Source organism: Miniopterus natalensis, chromosome 17 (genome assembly GCF_054644295.1).
Source record: "Miniopterus natalensis isolate mMinNat1 chromosome 17, mMinNat1.hap1, whole genome shotgun sequence".
Lineage (NCBI taxonomy): Eukaryota > Metazoa > Chordata > Mammalia > Chiroptera > Miniopteridae > Miniopterus > Miniopterus natalensis.
In genome coordinates this window covers 32,825,636-32,841,571 of record NC_142097.1, presented here as the reverse complement: position 1 = coordinate 32,841,571, position 15,936 = coordinate 32,825,636, and the positions used below count along the sequence as shown (strand labels likewise).

General features: G+C 40.0%; 1 protein-coding gene across 4 annotated transcripts in view; it reads right to left on the bottom strand.

Annotated features, from left to right (window-relative positions):
• Window positions 1-4,117: 4,117 nt before the first annotated feature.
• SYNRG (synergin gamma) overlaps window positions 4,118-15,936 on the bottom strand; it is a 44,271-nt gene continuing 32,452 nt past the window's right edge. For 3 of the 4 annotated variants that reach the window (XM_016210672.2, XM_016210674.2, XM_016210676.2), the window contains 8 exons: window positions 13,129-13,722; window positions 11,898-12,061; window positions 11,018-11,071; window positions 10,430-10,526; window positions 9,199-9,347; window positions 6,102-6,212; window positions 5,724-5,759; window positions 4,118-4,760 (listed from right to left, as the gene is read on the bottom strand). In XM_016210672.2, coding sequence (XP_016066158.2) covers window positions 4,629-4,760; window positions 5,724-5,759; window positions 6,102-6,212; window positions 9,199-9,347; window positions 10,430-10,526; window positions 11,018-11,071; window positions 11,898-12,061; window positions 13,129-13,722 — 1,337 coding nt within the window. In that variant the 3' untranslated portion in view covers window positions 4,118-4,628. The remainder of the gene's footprint in view (window positions 4,761-5,723; window positions 5,760-6,101; window positions 6,213-9,198; window positions 9,348-10,429; window positions 10,527-11,017; window positions 11,072-11,897; window positions 12,062-13,128; window positions 13,723-15,936) is intronic. The other variant, XM_016210675.2, reaches the window with a different exon arrangement.

Here is a 15,936-nt window from a genome sequence, read left to right as displayed (position 1 = left end):
CTTTTATAAACATGCACCATCATTTTCTAATTAGAAAACTATTTAAAAAGTTAGTTTCTAAAGGATATCAGAGGAACCATAAATGCTATATCAGCACATGTTCTTTAAAAAGAAAAACAAAACAATCCTAAGGCTATGGAGGTCATGGCTGCTTTAGAATGAAGGCAAACTGTAAGTCTGGTAGTCTCTGGAAAAAAGTCCAAAATAATCATTGTACTATAGTAAGAAAACACCTAGTGACATGTTCTTGGTAACTAAGGAAAATTTCCTGCAGAAATCCTGGCAAACACTACTACTGTTTAACTAAGTAGTGATAACTAAGCATTCTTAGCACCAGGGAAGCCTAACACCTTTCTAATCCAAATGTCAGAGTTTATTAGCCGATCACAAAGGAAGGTGTGTGACCTAGAAAGTATTAGAGGAATTTCTGTAGTGATCCCCAGGGTAGGGCAAGCATTTCAAATTTCTGTAACATAAAGGCCCTATAATCTTTTCAAAGCTTAAGAATACCCATCATTAAATAAAAGTGGAAGTTATCTTTAAACTACAAAAAGTATATATATGCACACAAAATATTCAATTTAAAATATGCAACCTAATTCAAAGTAATCTATAGATTCAATGCAACCCCTATTAAATACCACCAGCATATTTCACAGATATAAAACAAACACTCCAAAAATTTATATGGGACCAAAAAAGACCCCAAATAGCCACAGCAATCTTGAGAAAGAAGAACAAAGTTGGAGGGGTCACAATACCGGATATGAAGTTATACTGCAAAGCCACTGTAATCAAAACAACCTGGTACTGGCACAAGAACAGGCATATAGATCAACAGAACAGAACAGAGAACCCAGAATTGACCCAAACCACTATGCGCAATTAATATTTGACAATGGAGGCAAAAGCCTACAATGGAGTAAAAATAGTCTCTTCAATAAATGGTGCTGGAAAAATTGGAAAAGTACATGCAAAAAAATGAAACTAGACCAGCAACTTAACCACCATACACAAGAATAAACTCAAAATGGGTAAGACTTAAATGTAAGTTGTGAAACCAAAAAAATCCTTGAAGAAAACATAGGCAACAGAGTATCAGACATCTCACATAGCGAAATATTCACAGATGCATCCCTTAGGGTAAGAGAAAGGAAAAAACAAATGGCACTACATCAAACTAAAAAGCTTCTGTAGGTAGAGCAAAGAAAACCAGGATCAAACTGAAAAGGGAACCCACTGAATGGGAGAACATATTTGCCAATGATACATCTGATAAGGGGTTCATTTCCAAAATATATAAAATACTCATACAACTCAACAAAAGGAAGACAATCCAATTTAAAAAATGGGCAGAACACCTGAATAGATAATTCTCCAAAGAGGACATACAAATGGCCAAGAGACATAAAAAAATGCTCAACGTCACTAATCATCACAGAGATGCAGATTAAAACAATGAGGTATCACCTCACACGTGCCAGAATGGCTATCAATAAATCAACAAACAAGTGCTGGTGAGGATGTGGGAAAAAAAGAAACCTAGTACACTGTTGGGAATGCAGACTGGTACAGCCACTATGGAAAACAATGTGGTTTCCTCAAAAAATTAGAAATGGAACTGCCATTTGACCCAGTGATCCCACTTCTAGGTATATATCCTAAGAAGCCTGAAACACCAATCACAAAGAATATATGCACCCCTATGTTCATAGCAGCATTATTTACAATAGCTAAGATCTGGAAACAGCCCAAGTGCCCACCAGTAGACAATGGACAAACTGTGGTACATTTACACCATGGAATACTATGCAGCAGTCAAAAAGAAGGATCTCTTACCCTTTGAGACAGCATGGAGGGACCTGGAGAGTATTATGGTAAGTGAAATAAACCGGGCAGAGAAAGACTTATCACATGATCTCATGTGGAATCTAATAAACAAACTGACGAACAAAATAGACCCAGAGACATTGAAGCATGCAACAGACTGACCTATAGTAGAGGGAAAGGGTGGGGGGGAGAGATTAACCAAAGAATTTATATGCATATGCATAACCCATGGATACAGGCTATACCAATAGCCTGGGGAGGGGGTAGGAGGAGGAGGAGGGGGGTCAATGGGGGGGGAGGGGGACCATCTGTAAAACTTTCAACAATAAAGATTAAAAATTTTTTAAAACAAAATATGCAACCTACATAGAGTGCCAAAGGAAAAATAAAGAATGGATAATATTCTAATATACCCACTTCTACCTTTAAGCATGTCCAGATAAAAATTACACACTACGCCATAAAAATTTGAAAGGCAAAATACAATTTTCAAAAAAGGGCTTATTAATCACCACTCAAGCGGTGGGGTGAAGCTGCCAGCACAATACACAGTATGGAAATAAGTAACCTTGGTTACTGTTTCCAAGGACACTGGGCTCTTGGCTAACAAGAGCTGAGGAGGTGAAGCTGAATGCAATGTTGAGTCATTGTAATAAACTTGCATAAGTAAAACCAATGCAGTGGTTTTCCACACTCTCCAAATCCTTATTGGTGGTATCTAATAAAACATTTCTACTATTAAACAGATATGAAAATAATGAATACTTTTCATAACAAAGGCTTTTTGTTGATGCCTGCTGTATTTTCCTCTTGTACGTCCCATGGAGTGACTAAACCTACCATACTTGGTCAAGTCAGCAGTAATTATACTTAGAAATTTTATCTGAGGCACTCTGGAATATATCTAGGAATGGGAACCAATCTAGTGAGTATACTTTTAAAAATGTTAGTGATACAGGCCATTGTGACAGAATAATAATACATACAGCATTTTCCAAAACAAAAAAAGTCTCAGCAATGTAAATTCTGTCAAACTGGGTGACATGCATATAGCAAAGGTAGATTTTGTTATGGACTGTTATGGAAGCCTGTTTGAATTTCGGTGCCATGTGATACCCAAGGTGCTGGTCAGGCTGAACTGGAGCACAGAGGCCTCAGGAAAAGCCTGCTAGAAACTGGTCCACGTGTGGTGTTACTGGCACTTGGCTAGCCCTGTAGAGGGCAAAGGCTCTGAAGGTAACAATTCAGAGACAGCTGTCTCAGTCTTTAGTAGCTGGAGATGGCATCAACTGGAGCAAATGAGAAAAAAAGACTTACCTTATCAACACTTCTCTGACTTCTGTTCATGAAAATGCTCTATACCTTTTTTGGAGAAGATGGAGGCAAAAGGTGTAAGATGGAACAAAACAGAATTTCCTCAAGTTTTGTCCTGAGAAGGGAAAGCAATCTAATTAATTACTTAATGCATCAATTATATAGGCAAAACCAAATTTTTCAGTTATAAATAAAAACTTGGTCTAGGTCAGACAGCATAAGTCATACAAAGGGAAACATAAAAGATTCAAAACCTCTTCATAAAGCACATAAACAACAACTCCGGGAAATGTGTGTCCTAGATTAGCATGTTCTTCCTAGGAATGACAAAGTCCTTAACCACCTGGCTTTCACCCCTGCTTTTATGCATTTAGTTTAAGTGGCAAAGACAATTCCCTACAATAGCATGAGCCCTTTCCTTCTAAAATTCAGTGCTCTTTTTGAACAATTTTCTTCCACAACTCCTAAGTTCCATTACCTTTACCATAAATACAATTCATATTATTTGCCTCAATAGGCCAGGAACTCCACCTTCTCACCCTGAATTTTCAGGTCTCTCACATAGATACTGCTAAGTCAGGCAGTACTGGTACATACGTAGTCATTTTTGGAAATCTGGACAGACGCCACTGCAAAGAGATTTCATTCAGCTGCCTTTCCAATCTTGTCTGAAAAAAATACCATGTTCACAGTCGTGAGGTAAAACAAGGTTTTCAGTGAAGGCTCCTAACAGGAAGGATATTCATCCTGATACTCAAAGATTTGGGCCTCTATCAAAATTAAAATTCTCCACTGCAAAGTGCCCAGGCAGGTTTGGAGAAAAAGTCTTCTTGCAGGTTGATAGTTTTAAAATGAATACAAGGAGAAGAGAGCTGATTAATTGGTTCAGTTGCATCAGCAAAGTTGGTAAATCTGCCCTTACCTACCTGCCACTGTTCAGTGGAGACAGAGATAATTTTTTCTATAAAGAACATCAGTTTAATCACAATTTCCCCTCTTTATTCATTTCAGATATTATCACACTAAATGCAGATAAATGCACTCTATTTCACAGGACAATAAGTATTCTAGATATAAATAAGCACTGGCTCAAAACATTCTTGCCAATTCTAGTCCTAGAACAATAATTTATTTTTCTTCAAATGTCAGTTCTTCACAGTTTCAACACTGCAGCAGCAAATTATTGTGGTCCATATTTTAAAACATCTTAAGAGAACTAGAGATAAGTTAGCAACTTCTGGTGCCACATGCAGCTTGGGTAGGGCAACTTCACCACAAATCCCAAAGACTGGCAGTGGGAACCAAGGGAAAGAGGTCATCTGTAGGAATGACTAGGAACTTCCGCAGCTTTTTCCTGCCCACCTCTTGGGGAATTCTTCATATAAATTCATGGAGGTGAACTTTGCAGTACTTGAATTCTGTTCATTGGTCCCTGTCACCCATGGGTGTGATGAAAAAAATAAAAACAATCCAGCTGGAGCTTTTCAGAGCAAATCAGGCAGGATGAGGCCAGGAGGTTTTGGTTCAACACAGTTGATCCAGAAGTTGGCACAGCTGGCATGATACTGGTGTCCTCCATATGCCAGCTTGAAATTGTCTGTTTCTGAGTTGAATGCCTGCCGAAAATAAACAGACGTGGAGCAAGTCAAGTTTCTTCTGCTCCTAAGAGCTGATCAGCACCACCCAGCATGCACACTTCTCCAGGTCACAGAGGCCAAGGCCAAACTGGCACACACACAAAAGCTGAGCAGGTGGCTATTGAAATTCAGGTAAGAAAGTTTTTCACTGCTAATTAAAGGTATAAAAATATCTTTACCATTAAACCCAGTTTCAGCAAAAGAAGGCCAAATTTTTCATAGAAAAGAATAGGCAGACAGAGTCTAGGGGGTTGGGAAGAGGGTGTCATGACTTAGGGAACTAAAATAGCCAAGGGCTGTGGCTAATTTCTGTCCCTCACTGTGCTGAAGGAAGTCCATTTGACTATCAAATGCAATCCCTTAAGTTTCTGTGGCTAATTACTGTCCTATCAAGAAAGAAAACAAAAGATTACAAACTCTTAGGGTCTAATAATATTGGGAGCTGATAAGTCAATCAACATAACTACAGGATTTATAAAAAATGAAGATATTAAACACATTATTTCTAGATGAGTAATCCTTTTAGGCGAGTTACAGCCAGCCAATCCTAACCACGCCACGTCCTGGGGTACTTTATAAAGCACTAAAAATAAATAAATCAAACTCTAAAACCCAAATTGCTTTTTGTCTTGATAATGGCCAAATTCTGAAGCACTCTGATCTCATTCTGTGTCACTATAACTTCGTCTTCCAGAAGGTACTCTGTTACTCTGCTCGTCACAGAGAAAAATAATCACAATGCCAGAAGCCAATTATGAGATACAGGCATGCAAACAAGACAGAAGTGGATCCACACAGTTAGTTGATTAGATTAAATCAAATATTATGGGAACAAAGGTGACTCAGTAAAGATTCATGATTGGATCAGGATGGCAGTGGAATCATCTTATTTGCCTTCCACACTCAAAATGGAGACGCTAAGATAATGTAACTGGTTCATACTTTTTTAGGATGTTCCTCTGCAGGCTTCTCTTCTTTCTGAAATAATGTTGAAACCATAAGGTCAACCACATTCCCAGAACAGAGCCTCTTGCCTGCAAATAACCTGTTCTGTTTACCACCCCACTGAGCACAAGGTGCTGCAGGCACAATGCAAATAGCACGCTCCCTAGAAAAGGAAGAACTGCATGCGTTTCCTCAACAGCTTCCCCACTGCCCTTCTGAAAGAATATGTCTATTTCTGTGGTCTGATTTCAGGGCTTCAAAAAATCCCTGCCACCTCTGGGCATAACCCTTATAGTGAAGTGGTCTAAACGGGGTTGTCCCTAGGTCATGTTAGGAAAGCACTTCACGATCTGCAGAGGAAGGTGTGTGACTTACTCGGCTCCTGGAGTCCACGTTTAACAGGCACACCCCACAAGCAAGTTCCTGAGCATTTTTAATCCCAGGCCGCAGCATACAAGAAGAGAAATCCAGTGAATTTTCATCGGGCTGTGAAAACAAGACAAATGGGTAAGAACCTAGCAATTCTGAATGCTGTTGGCTTCATCCCTGATCACTCATCCCCAATACATCCAACTGCAAATTAAGTGAGCTCTGTAATACCATCAATACAATTATTCAATTTCCCAAACATTTACTGAGTACCTGCATGTTCCAGGTAGTAGGGATGCCAGCATGAGCAAAAAACAGTCCCTGTCTTCTGAGAACTCACAGTCTAGGGTGGGGCCAGGAGGGTCAAAGGCAACACTGTGTGATGATAGCCCTAATAGGAGTAAGTACCAAGTGCCAGGGCATGGAGAGGTGGTGGGTGGGGTTGAGATGACTTACCCCAACCCAAGAGGAAAGGAGCCTGATGGCAGAGAACACTTTCTAGAACTTAGAAACAACTAGGCTGAGTCCTGATGGGTATATGCTAGGTGAAGGGGATGGGGTGGGTGATGTAGGGAGGGAAGGATATTTATTCTATGTAGAACCAGCAGCCACAGCAAAGGATCTTATCAAAAGACTGCGTATAGGAAGAAATCTAAGGGGTGGGAACCAAGCTCATGAAAGAGGTAAAGAGATGGAACTGGAACATGAGGCCTTGAAAGGAATATGAAGGGTTGAGGCCTGGGAAGACATTAAGGGTTCTAATTGGATCATGACAGAATCAAGTGTGTATTATGGACAGATCCCTCTGGTTGTAGTATAGGCAGTGAATTTGGGGGAGACAATCTTCAAGGTATGGGCCTCAGTTACAAGGCTGTTGTAGCGCTCCAGGACACAGATGCGGAAGGTCTGAACTAAGGTAGCAAGAGTGGGCATGGAGAGAAATGGACACATGAAAGAGCGGTAGAGTCAACAGGCCTGGGTGATCTTTAGTGTGCAAGGAGGGTGGAGGCTTGGGCAACTGAGAGGATTCACCACAACAAGGCACATGAGTGCAGAACCAGGTTTGGGGATAGAGAATGGGGAGAAGAGCTCAGTTTGGTACAAGCCTAGCTGGAGCTTCCTGTGTGACAGCCAAGTTCTGATGTTATATAAGCAGGCAGATGGATATACAGTCCTAGTGCTCAATGAGAGATCTGAAAGTCATCAGCTAGAGTGTAAATCTAACAATGGCAGATGAGTCGAGCCCTTACCTGTGCCAAGCACCTGGGACCCTGAGTGAGAAGGACATGGGACAGAGACCCCTTCAACTTGAAATGGGCACGTAGCAAGACCAAGAAATAAAGCTTTGCTGTTTTACATCACTAAGATGGAGGAGGGGGTCTGGTTTGTAATTGCAGCATAACCTAGCCTAATTTGACTCATATAAAGAGTGATCTAGACACAGGCTCCACAAACAATTCCAGGCTTTTGTTTTGGCTTACAATGTACCCATTCTTGGCTACAATATTTTGCATAATTTCCCCTATTGCTGCTATAACAAATGAGCAAATTTAGTCATTTAAAACAACACAAATTTATTCTCTGACAGTTCTGGAGGTCAGAATTCTAAAATGGGTCAGCAATGCTGCATTTGCTCTGGAAATTCTAGAGAAGAATCTACTTCTTTGCCTTTTCCCATTTCTAGAGCCCGCCTGCATGGTCCCTGGATCATGGCCCCATCTTCTGTCTTCAAAGCCAACAGCACAGCACCTGCCAATCTTTCTTTCTCTGCTTCTGTTGTGATGTCACTTTTTCTCACTCTCACTCTCCTTCCTCTTAGAAGAATCCTGGTGATGACACTGGGCCTACCCAGATTGTCCAGGGTAAGTTCCTCATCTGAAGACCTTTAACTCAATCCCATCTGTAAAGTCCCTTTTACCATGTAAGGTAACAAATTCTTAAGTTCTGGGGATTAGGACATGGACATTTTTGGGGGGAGGGCATTCTTCTACCAACCACATCCATCTTCTGACAACTGAGGATAGCCATGCAGAGACACAATGAAGATTCTATCTCTACAACACTGTGCCAACTGGCAAGATGATAAAATGCCATCATTATTAAAAATAAACTTCTCCTGATATGCCATAGCAATAGGAAGCAAGTACTCTGAAATTCACTGCTTATTTCATATTGAAAAGAAACACAAAAGAATTTGTATTATATTGAGGATAATAGTGGAATCAAAGAGTCTGTGTGATTTTCAATTGACTGGAGGCCAGGAGAAGAACAGTCCTGTCTTTTTTCATAGATTTTATATGGCAGAGATGGACTAGTTTTGTTTTCCAGGACTCAGTCTTTCTTTGTTCCAAACCTACTAAATTTCAATCCATATCCACGACATAAAACCTTAGACAACAATTCACTTGTCTCACTAAAATAGATGATTTTTTTCCTCTGAGTTCCTGCAGTCTGTGCCTAGAGGAGATATGCTTCTATACCACAAGAGGGAGTTTGAGTCCATGGATAAAGGGTGTATATAGAATGAAAGGGGACTATAAAACTTTGCTAGTATAACTTCAAGCTTAAGTAAAGATTAAGAAGCCATGATGTGTGCGTGGACATGTGCAATCACACACTCTGACCTCTTAAGTCCACTTGGAAGAACTACATCCCCCAAGGGGGAAATAGTCATTTGTTTAAAGATATTAAGAGAACTATTCATAACAGGAAAAATGAAAATAATCCAAGAACCTGAAAATGTAAAAAGGCCAAACAAACCACAGGATAGCAACAAGGTATATCATACAGTTTTTTACAAGGACACACATATGGGGACATAAATAACTAGAAGTGCAAAGGAAGGAACTCAAACCTTTGCATATATGCTTTGCAAAATATGGATTGCGTATGTGAATTAAGAAGGATGGGTTAAGAGTGAATGTTTTCCTGGGAGCTATCCAGAAGCCAATGTGACACATAGCGTTTTCCCCTTCCTCTGACAGCACGACACAGTAGGCACCTTCATCCTCCAGCGAGTGCCGCCACCGGAACGCGCACACACTGTTTTACAACTTAGGTTTCTGGAAAGGAGGGCAACCACTGAACTCTCTAGCACACTTACCGTGAGCGTGGCAAGCGACATGAAGCCGATTAGGTTATTCCACACTTTATCGATGTCCTTAAGCAACTGCTGCAGTTTCTCACTGCACACTGCAGTGGCTTTTATCCCCAGCTCCACACGTTTGGTCACCCTGTACACTTCAACAACACCTGGCAGAGGGACAGAGTAGAGAGTTAGGTGCTGGAAGTGTAGAGAAAGACGAGCAGACAAGGCAGCATTACTGCTTCCCGATATCTTAGCTGGAAATAAGGACTGTATCTGGACAGAGGTGAGTGTACTATTCCTAGGGACTAACCACCTCTCAATGCTTCAGTATAACTGACTAGTAAGAGCGTAAACTCTAGAGCTATACCGCTTGGGTTCAAATCCCAGCTCTGTCACTTACTAGCTGTGAAACCTTGGGCAAATTACGTAACTTCTCTGTGCCCCGTTTCCTCATCTGTAAAATTGGGTTAATAATAGCATCTCCTCAAAGGATATCTGTGGGATTAAATGGGTTAATACTGTAAAAGGCTTAGAACAGTGTCCACAGAATAGTAGGTATTATGCAAGTATTAGCTATTTTTTTTCTCTCGTTTTATGAGTCCATCTGTTTGAATTTGGGAAATGCCATTAAACTCATTGAAAATGGGAATATTAAAAGTTTAAAAATATCATCACAAAGTAATTAAGAATTATCTCACTCCTAAGAATGCCCACTGATTTACACTCTGTGGTTTCATGTATCTTTCATACACTGAACAGGGCTCAGCATAGTTCTTTTCCTGCGGTCTCTGAACTGTGGCTGATTCTTCAAGTAAGGATGATAGGTGCAAAGTACCTCTACATTCCAAGGACAGCCACCAGACACATCCCCAACCCTTACCCCAGTTAAGGAATCTGTGATGTTATTAAGCTGTAGAAAGGAAGAACTGAATAGAACATGGTGAGGCACTGACTAGAGACCCAACGACTTCATTTTAATGTCTCACCTAGTTCAGACTCTTTGATAAACCAGTAATTTTACACTGTTGTTATTATGTTATAACAAGGACTGGGAAACTTGGCCATAAAGACCGTAAGTCAAATAGTCAAATAATCATTTCTTATTTAAGTGTCTTATCTACAAATGCAGATGCAATAAAGTCATATGTAACTTGAAAGACCTAGATTAAACTACTTAACATAAGGGAAAACTGAAAATATTTTAAGGTATCATGATTTTGAGTAAGTAAAATATAAAAGAACATACCTAATAAATATTCCATGCCTTGAGCTGACTGAATTACTTCTGTGCACACAGAACTACTACTGATTCCATTTAAAGTATCATTTGCTTTCTTAATGACCTACAAGAAATGAAATCACATCACCTTACATAATCAAGAAAAGTCATTGCAAATCAATTTATTATTAGTAGAAAACCCAAGGGAAGAACCAGAAGGTGTGAAAAAGCATGACTAACTGATGTATGTGACTATGCTGAAACAAATCTGAGAATTTAATTTTAACTTTGAAGAAACAACCCTCCATTCCTTTGGCAGAGGAAAGAAAGAGGTTCTTTAACTTAAATATTATTTAAATTTAGGTAGAGTTAATGATATCATTTTATTTCTTAAACACAGTGACAAATGAGGGCACAACTGACAAATGAGCCAGTGTCTGCTATTATAAATGTGAAAAAAGCCTCACTTAAGATGTATGACTTCCCTGAGCTTCACTTTGCACAGGGCCACAGAGGTAGGGCTCTCCCAATTTTGCCTCTGTTCACTCAAATGAACTGAGGCGGAGGCAAAATGACACAGAATAGCACTTACATACACAAAAGCGACATACTCACATCTAGGGCGCTCCTCAGGCATCGCTGCCATTCGTATGCATATCTCTCATTCTCCTGTGAATTTTATAAAAAGAACTGGGTTAAAGGGGCAAGTCTGGAATCTTCTATTTATAACTGTCAATTCCAAGGGCACGGGAAGATTTTCCTTTTTTATTAAAATCACTCCAGTTCAAGCACAGTTTATCTTACGAACTCAATAATGACTACTGAAAATTACTAATAAATGTAACTTCCAAGTACATGCCTTGTGGATCTGAGGGAAATGTTTTGTAGCAGCTCCCCTCTACAAATGTCGCCTCATTTGTTCTAGTGACAGCCTAAACTTCTTCAAAGGTACTGAGCACATAGGTGTCTAGTACAAAAGCCCATATCAAACCACTGGCCTTCCCCAGTTACAATTCTGTGAGTGTGTGTGTGTGTGTGTATGTGTGTGCACGCACATGTATACATGCGTGTGTATGACAATGGGGAAAACCGTTAAGGGTTGGCTGTACGAGGAAAACAGCATGACTATGATATAACAACCACAAACATTTTCCCTTTCTCCTCCATTTTTGATGTTTTAACATTCACTAAAATCGTAAAGTCTAAGTGCTCGAAAAGAATAAAAAGAATTCCCTTAAACACGTCCCTCCTTGTGCAGTCCCATGAATAATTTCGGTTTTCAGGTCACACCTACTTTCAGTGGATGCCACATCTGGGAGGTATTTTCATCCAGAGCTAATGTCACCATTCCCTCATTTTAATTACATATTTTATGTCTGGTGCCTTGTGACTCTGCCCCTTGTGTCACATGTGAAAGCTGCAAGCATTTTTTCTCAGGGCCCTCTGTGCTCAGCTAGTCTTTTGCCCGGCCCCTGTGGAAAACTACCCCACTCACCTCCACCTCTCCTGTCAGATCTTTGTACTTGTCACGGATGACAGGCAGAGCGGGCTTCTCACTCAGAGTGTTAGACCGGTCTCTGAACGGCTGCTCCAAAGCCGGAGAAGGAGAAGAGCGGCTTATTTCTTTATCTCCGAGGCTCAAACTCCTTTTGTGTGATCCTGGGGGAAGTGGATGGCATACAGGTTTTGATTACTCAGCTTAGTTCAAGCAGAGGTTCTTGCTAACGTGACCCTCTTCTACAGATGTTTATGTCATGAGGCATTCAGAACCATCACCCTCATTCATTCTGTCTGGCAAGCTACATGTTGAATCCTTTCCACAGTTCTCTCTTGCTTGGTTTCCCTGCCTTTAATTTTCTCCACTACTCTTCCCTGACCTATCATAATCCTTGCATAATTCTAAGTGCAGAATCATTGGAGTCTGGAGGACTTAAGTGTCTTTCTAAATATCAGTGCATCAGAGTTGTGCTGCTTTTCCAGGCCTTAGTTATGGATTTGCATCAGACTCCTATATACTCTCTCAATCTAATGGAAATCAGTGATCCCTTCTGTCAAGATGAACTTAGAGCAGAAGGGGCAAACTCAAATGCCTTCAGAAAGCAGGCAAGTCAAGTAAATGACTGAGTAAGTCAGCTGGAGATCAGAAATGCTGGGGAATGTGACACTGGGGAGAGCACACCCCATCGATTAGAGGGGGCCTAGTATTGCCAGATACTTTTTAAGAAAAGCTAGAAATCCAGATTGGGAAATCTCATGATTTTTACGTATTATTACTGCTTCAAAATATTAAAAAACCTTTTTTGTGAGCCAATTAAAACAGGTCTGCAGACTGGATCCAGATGTACAACTACCACATTGCAGCCTCTGGGTTAAAAGACACAGAATGTAGCCAAGGAACAAGAGCAGAGCTAACTTGCCCACAGCTGGATCAAATCTATTTCTCTGGTACTTTTAACACAGCACACCTTTAAGCAAACAAGCTAATGAACAACAGACTGTGCTTAGCCCAAAAAGCAGTTATCTGAGGGATACTGGCTTGACTTCAGCTCAATCTCAGGGAAGCCTTTCTTTCTTTTTTTTATAGCTATCTGTAATAGACTGATTTCAAACACTGGAAAATCTATATCCTGCTAAACCAGGGGCCAACTTTTTATTCTAACAAAGAACATCTAATACTTCAGTGAAAAAAAACATGACAGTAAAAATCTATGTTGAAAGCCACTCACCTTGAACAGAAAGGTCAAAGGTTGCCAGCTCACTTTTGATCATTTCTTCACTGGATTTCATTTTGCTTTGTGAATTGGCCACTAAGAAGTCAAATTTGCTGATTTTGGGCTTTTCACTTTGAAACTCTCCAAAGTCATCTGAACATTCTTTGGGGGTGTCGTGTGAAGTGCCGCTGGAAGCAGGGCTTGGACACAGGGCCTCTTGGCTCTGTTCAGCTGTAGGTAGGTCCTGTCTTGTGAAATCTTCATAGTCCCTGCTTTCATATTCCTTTTGCTCACTGGTCTGAGGAATCACATCTTTAAAATTGGCAAAAGCTGGGAAGGTAGTCTCTGGAAGAGCATCTTCACTTGCAAAGGTTGTGACTTTGGACAGAGATGTCATGGTGATGTTTTCGGAACTGCCAAGTGAAGTCTCTTTCTTTGGAAGAACTGAGGCAGCTGAGGAGGATCTGCTTCCTGCTGAGAGGACAAATGGAGAGAGTTTTCTGCCCTGAGATGCATCATCCCTGTCTGACCAGTCATAGTTTGTAAGTGTGCTCACTGCAAAATTGCTACTGTAGGTTCCAAAAGCAGCATATTTTAAGTCCTCTATATCTGAAAGGGAAATAAGACCCCACAATTAGAGGCAAGCTCACGATTTAGGCAAAATGACCTAAACTCTGCAGAAGCAAAATGTCTAGCATATTTGATTAGTTTTATGCTACGTTGGAGTTAACTAAATTTAGAGCTTGTACTAAAATTAAAGGAGTTGAGCTGTAAAATCTGATCTTTAAAAACCCACATTAGCCTTGACTTGTCATTTATATTTAGTTACAAAAAGCAGTTTTCTTTGGATATAAAAATTACCAAAAAAAATTAGGTTCATCTACCAACATATATACTGTTTCATATGAGAACAGGGTCGTCTAATAAATTGTTGTGCTCTCCCTCTGGGGAGCACCCCCCACCACCATTCTCCCCCCCCCCCCACTTTTTCCCCCTCGGGCATGAATCTCTTAAACCCTAAGGGACCCCACGAGACTTGCAACTGGGAGCAATGGGCAGCAGCAGCTCGTCACAGGCTAGTCTCCTGAACCTGACCCCAAAGCCCCCTTTTCTACCTCCCAGAGCTAGGGCAGCCCAGCCTAGGCTCTCCTGTTGCTTCTTCTATGCTAAGCTCTTTCTTGTTTTACTGTCCCCAGCTTTAATAAATGTTCCTTCATAGTAAAAAGTAAACAAACAAACAGTTCACTTATAAACTTTAAAATATATTTACAATATTCCTTGCCTAAAACATATCTCCTTTCACCTTGACTTTGTTGGAAAATGTTCCTTTAAAACTTGGACATACGAAACGCATATGACAAGTTAATTAGAAATTGACAATTTCTCAAAACTAAAATGAAAATATTACCTAACTTTTAACCAATTATTAGGAGTTTCTGTCTCAAGCCAGGCCAAATATGAGATTTTAATTAAGCAATTACTTACCTAGTTGTTATTTTGGTCAGTATGGACATCATATTGCTGTGATGGAGTATGAGGAAAGAAAATTCAATCTAATCTACATTAGCCCCTAAAAAATAGAGTCAAAGGTCTGGGTCCCGCTGGGCTCCTGTTTCTCCTTCCAACTATGTGTCAGCCCCTCATTTAAAAAAAAAAAAAAAAAAAAAAAAGAAGGAAAAGAAAAATGCTGGGGGCAAAAGACTCATTTTACATCTTAATATATGTTTAAATAATTTAACAGGTAGCATAAAACAGCAGGAAAAATGTAGGTTTTTTATTTAGACAAACCTGGGTTCAACTCCCAGCCCTGCCACCTACTACTTATGTGATACCAGGCAAGCTATTTAACATTTAACATTTTTTAACCGTGGTTTGTTATCTGTAAGATGAAAATACCATGAACTTGGAAGGGCTGTGTTGTGACAATTAACAATAGTATGTGTAAAGGACCCAGGGCCTGGTAAGCAATACATAATAGCAATATTTGTACAGCACAGTCGCCACCAGCCTCAATTTGACATTTAGTTGCTACTTTAGGGCCTAAATGAAATTATTTCAAAGTAAAAATGAAATGTCAACTCATCATATTTTAGTGGTCTTACTAGGGAAACTTTCTTGCCCATTTTAAAAAATCAAACCCAGCCGAGGCTGAACAACACTGTACCCTACAGCATGTGGAGAAGCCACCTTTCAGCAGCACTGTCCTTTCAGTCTGGCTAACATACATTTAGTTTCATTTTAGTCACTGTATATGAGGCAAGAAGGCCATATGCAACAATCCCTCTCTGACAACCACGAACACAATTTACAAAGAAAATGCTCAAAAGTTTTGTGACCCAGATTTTCATAACTAAGTCAATAGGTGAACCCACACCAGGTCATTTTGTCTGTTTCCCAGCAATACTACATAGTTTATGAGAGTTAAGGGTCTCCTGACATTTCCATAGCTCTAACAGTATACCCCACATTTCTGTCTCTTTAAACCCTATTAGGAAAAGGGTACTAAATCAATAATAAAATGGAACACCCTAGATGTACAAAAAGGCGAATCAGTGAAAAGCAGGTAACTTTCACAAAACAATAGTATATTTTAAAATTCTGTAGTGCAAATAGTTCCCTTCAAATCTGGCTTATTAAACAGGAGGAAAAAAGATTCAGGTGAAAAATGTACATTTTCAAATGAATGATAAAGACTTTAGGCAAAACACTTTCTTAGTCTCTGGATGTAATGTTCTGTTTTCCCCACTAAAGGGATCAGAAGGTACCCTGACTCAAATGAGGTGAAATTCAATCAGGAGGCAGATGCAGTTAACAAAAGACTAG